This window comes from Nansenia antarctica (genome assembly GCF_963989245.1).
Source record: "Nansenia antarctica genome assembly, contig: SCAFFOLD_938, whole genome shotgun sequence".
In the NCBI taxonomy this organism is placed as follows: domain Eukaryota; kingdom Metazoa; phylum Chordata; class Actinopteri; order Argentiniformes; family Microstomatidae; genus Nansenia; species Nansenia antarctica.
In genome coordinates, this window is record NW_027663035.1 from 2,928 (window position 1) to 7,500 (window position 4,573).

Sequence of the window (4,573 nt, forward strand, 5' to 3'; positions counted from 1 at the left end):
TATAACTCCTATTTTAGAAACTCTACACTGGCTTCCTGTTAAGTTCAGAATAGATTTCAAGATCCTTCTGCTTGTTTATAAAGCTCTCACTGGCACAGCACCAGAATATCTGAAAGACATTTTGCTATCAGCCCAATAGAGCTCTCAGGTCTTCTGCTAGCATATCAGCCCAATAGAGCTCTCAGGTCTTCTGACGCTGGTTTTCTCTGTGTACCACATATATGAATGAATGAATGAATGAATGGTCTTTATTGTCATTGCTACAGTACAGGTACCAAACAACGAAATTTAGGAGGGGTGGCTCCCCTGGTGTTAGGAAAGGGAAGAAAAAAAACACTTAAAAAAAAAAATCACAAGAAGGGAAGGAGCTGGTTTACACAAATAAAGGCTATGTACACTATCCACTATACTATACTGTACAGATAGTCAACTAGGGTTGTCATATTGCACAATAGTATTATTTCACATTTATTTAAAGTGTCACATACTGTACAAAAGAAGAGATTTGGTGAAGCTGCATTCTCATTTTATGCACCCAGATTGTGGAATGCACTGCCAGTTTACATTAGGGATGCAACCTCAGCACATATGTTCAAGTCAAGACTAAAAACCTTTAAAAATTATTGTTATTATCCCCTGTGGTCAGTGTTAGGGTCAGAGGTCAGAGGTCAGCACCACAAACAGTACTTTGAACAAATCTGTATTTTGGCTGCAAGGATTTATGTTGTTTTAAACATAATGGACCTAACAACCTTGTTCCTTATCTGAGAGGACCTGGCTGGTCTGAGTCTCTGATTGGCTGGTCTGAGTCTCTGATTGGCTGGTCTGAGTCTCTGATTGGCTGGTCTGAGTCTCTGATTGGCTGTTCTGAGTCTCTGATTGGCTGGTCTGAGTCTCTGAGAGGACTTGGCTGGTCTGAGTCTCTGATTGGCTGGTCTCTGATTGGCTGGTCTGAGTGGAAACAGAACCTGATCCCCCGGGTCTGCTCAGCTGGGGTCAGACGGAGGTGTCAGGGCAAAACCTTCCGTGTGGGGAAAAGCTACCGGGGGTGCGGCCTAATGCGTCACGACCAGCTGGCACGCGCACGCGTCACGACCAGCTGGCGAGTGTTTTTGAAACCTCCGTTTTGGCCGCCATTAGCGAAAAGCTTTAATTTGGCTCTACAAGTGTTAATATGTCATTTTATGAAGTTTTAATATGTTTTCAGGCGAGAAAGTAACCATATATATTCACAAAATGTATCCGGTTTATCAAAATAACCCTTATATCTATCTGATCTGACGGTTTTTTTCACAACGTTATTACTTGTCACTTTAAGCCCAGGAGGGAGTTAGCGATTAGCGATGTTTAGCTTAGCTTAGTTTAACAGAAGTATCTTCACTTTTAACATGACTTCCCATGGTCGTAGAGGGCTGGTCGACGGCTTAAAATGACCGTGTAGACCGTGTAGACCTTATCCAGCTATAGTCTTGTGTTTCTACCCCGGGCATAGCCGGTGTTATTCACGGACAAACACTCCTGTTAGAGTGGTCTGATCAGCAGATCATTTTCTCATAAAGTTGCAAACGCAACTCAGCAATTCAACTTAATTTAAAAAATGCGCGTTTCGTTCAAGATCCATTAGAGTAGGACATGTACAGTTATGATAACTACAGTCATATGTAACTTTTGGACTAGTATAGTAGTTGATATTGTAATAAAACGGGCCAATGTCAGACGATGAACAAACACACCACGAGTCCACACTGATTCAGAAAACAGAATAAACTTTATATATAAATACACAACACTTCAGGGGGCTAACGTTTGCAAAAGAACTGTACAGGTTACAATCAGGTATATAATCAGGGGTGCACATAACTTTTTGGGGCCAGTGCTCAGGGGAGCACCTAGGGATGCTGCTTGGTGCTCCCCGAGCTCACGAGTCACGACCCGTCCCACAGGATGGATAAAAAAGGGATACATGGATAACTTATATTAGCAAAACGACATTTATTCAAAAATAAGATGAACGAACAAATGATTGTGTGCAAAACAAAAGAAACAAATGAAAAATCAAATGACTGCTCTTTAAGCATGAAAGTCTGTCAGACTCCTTTAAACACAATGAAATCAACTGACATCTCTTTAAGCACTAACTGAATGTCTGTTCTTTAAATACAATGAAATCAACTGATATCTCCTTAAGCACTGCTCTGTTCTGTAAACACTGAAATCAACTTTCAACAAAAAGTTACAGCCTAAGCATTTACTTATGCTACAAGCTTAATCATCATCATCACTGCTCTCTTGACTGTTGTTAATACTGTCCTCAATTTCAACCATGGTAGAGGATGTTGTCTATCACTTTAAATAGCTCATTATTTTGATTGTGCAACAAAGTCTTTTTTTTTTCCTTCTAATATAATTCCCAACCATATTCCCTGGGTCAGGGGTCGAGGTGCGATAATGAAGCTGTAAAACAAACGTCTGAACGTTTGAAAGCTTCAGAGAAAAGAAACGTGAAGTGCCTTGGTGTTGTTTTTCCTTTTAGCGACGAGTCGTTCGGGACTGAATTTTCACGTGTCGGCGTGATAACCATGCGATGCGCGATACGCGGAATGAAAGTACAAGTTACGATACTTTCCGAATGTTTTCGTGAGGGGAGTCGCCGTGGTCGTCGTCGGTGGGTACATTGTGGTCATGAAAGGATATGGTATTGGTATTAACGGGCAGTCAGCAGTTAGCAGTAGGAGTTTTGAGGAAGTCAATTCCTCTCCCAGCGCTTCCAGCTGTTGGTGCGCAAGAGCGCGTTCATGCCGCTGATCCTCCGCGCAACATGCATTTTGGCGACGCATGCGCACTGGCGCACCAGTTATGTGCACCCCTGCATATAATAATAGTTAGGGAGTAACATATCATTCACAAAGACGCGTGCGCGTGCCAGCTGGTCGTGACGCGTTAGGCCGCACCCCCGGTAGCTTTTCCCCACACGGAAGGTTTTGCCCTGACAGAGGCCTCTGTCGTGCCGAATACTGTCCGGGTGCCAACATCCGTCCGGGTATTGTAATCAGGTCGTTCGAAACGCCAATGACGTTCGTTGAAGTTCGTTGCTATGCCGACGCGAGCATTCCGGACATTCCTGAGTAAACTCCGCCGCTCGTTGTTTCTCCGCGCTACGCTAGTGTTACCGCGTTGGCTAGTTGGGACTGAAGACCTCCCCTTCCTCCTGTCTGTTGTGTTCATAATACTTTATTATATATATACTTTATTATAATATATATATATACTTTATTATATATATACTTTATTATTATATATATATATATATATATACCTTATTTTGTCAGGTCTCATATCCTATGTTTTAATATGTTACTGTTGTTTTACCAGTTTTTTTGTTATTGTTGTAAATCACACACTAAATGTACAGGTGCAACTCAAAAAATTTGAATATTGTGCAAAAGTTCATTCATTTCAGTAATTCAACTTAAAGGGTTAAACTTAGATATTATATAGACTCATTGCATTGTACATATGCATGAATATACTTTTCAGAGGGCTGACATTTCTGTATTTAAAATCCTTTTCTTATTGATTTCATGTAATATTAAACATTTCTGAGATATTTAATTTGGGGTTTTCATAAGCTGTAAGCCATAATCATCAAATGTATAACAAATAAAGGCTTTAAATATCTCGCTTTGCATGTAATGAGTCTATATAATATCTAAGTTTAACCCTTTAAGTTGAATTACTGAAATAAATGAACTTTTGCACGATATTCTAATTGTTTGAGTTGCACCTGTAAATGTAGTTAACACCAAACAAACCCACATCACATCAGCCAAACTAGTGATGAATATAATTCTACTACTGGATGCTACTTTGTTTCCAGTCATAGCTAGCTAGCCTACTTACTTATTAAATGTGCATTTGGGACAGTAATGGTTCAGTCAAATGACTAGCATGCTGCTAGATGATAAGGAAAAAGTAAGATAGCTAGCTAGCTAGTCATGATTGGAAACAAAGCCGTATCCAATTATGGGATTATATTTGGTGACGTTAGAATTATAAGGTTCTATCTCCATTTTTGTCAAAATTGAGTTTTTTACATAATCTGATCCATTAGGTGTTTATTAATGCCTGTGTGGTGTTATTTTTTTAAATGTTGACATTTCTGAGTTAGTAATTCATAAAATACAAAGGTTCTATCTCACAAAACATAATGGAATGTAAAAACTTTAACGCTCAATATCTCTGAACTGCCCTAAACGGAGATAGAACCTTCTCATTCTAAACGGAGATAGAACCTTATCATTCTAAACGGAGATAGAACCTTATCATTCTAAGCTCACGCTTTATCACTACTTTGGCTGTTGGGTTTGTTTGCTAAACTAGCCAACTCGGTAGCATTACTGTAGCGGATTACCTGTGAAATTAGCATGCCAGAATGAAATTAGCATGCTAGCGTCGGCATAGCAACGAACGCCTCCTCATGGCCTGATTACACCACCCGGACACATTTTGGCACCTGGACTGTTTCTGGCATGACAGCTCCTCCTGTCTCCACCTGCTAGCCCCGTTAGCCATG

The 4,573-nt window shown here is 40.3% G+C and overlaps 1 protein-coding gene across 1 annotated transcript in view; it reads left to right on the forward strand.

Annotated features, from left to right (window-relative positions):
* Positions 1-3,948: 3,948 nt before the first annotated feature.
* Positions 3,949-4,573, forward strand: part of LOC308175337 (vascular endothelial growth factor D-like) — a gene marked incomplete at both ends in the record, with an annotated part of 7,839 nt that continues 7,214 nt past the window's right edge. Inside the window, one exon of the mRNA XM_080551016.1 lies at positions 3,949-3,972. Within this exon, the coding sequence (XP_080407142.1) occupies positions 3,949-3,972 (24 nt within the window). The remainder of the gene's footprint in view (positions 3,973-4,573) is intronic.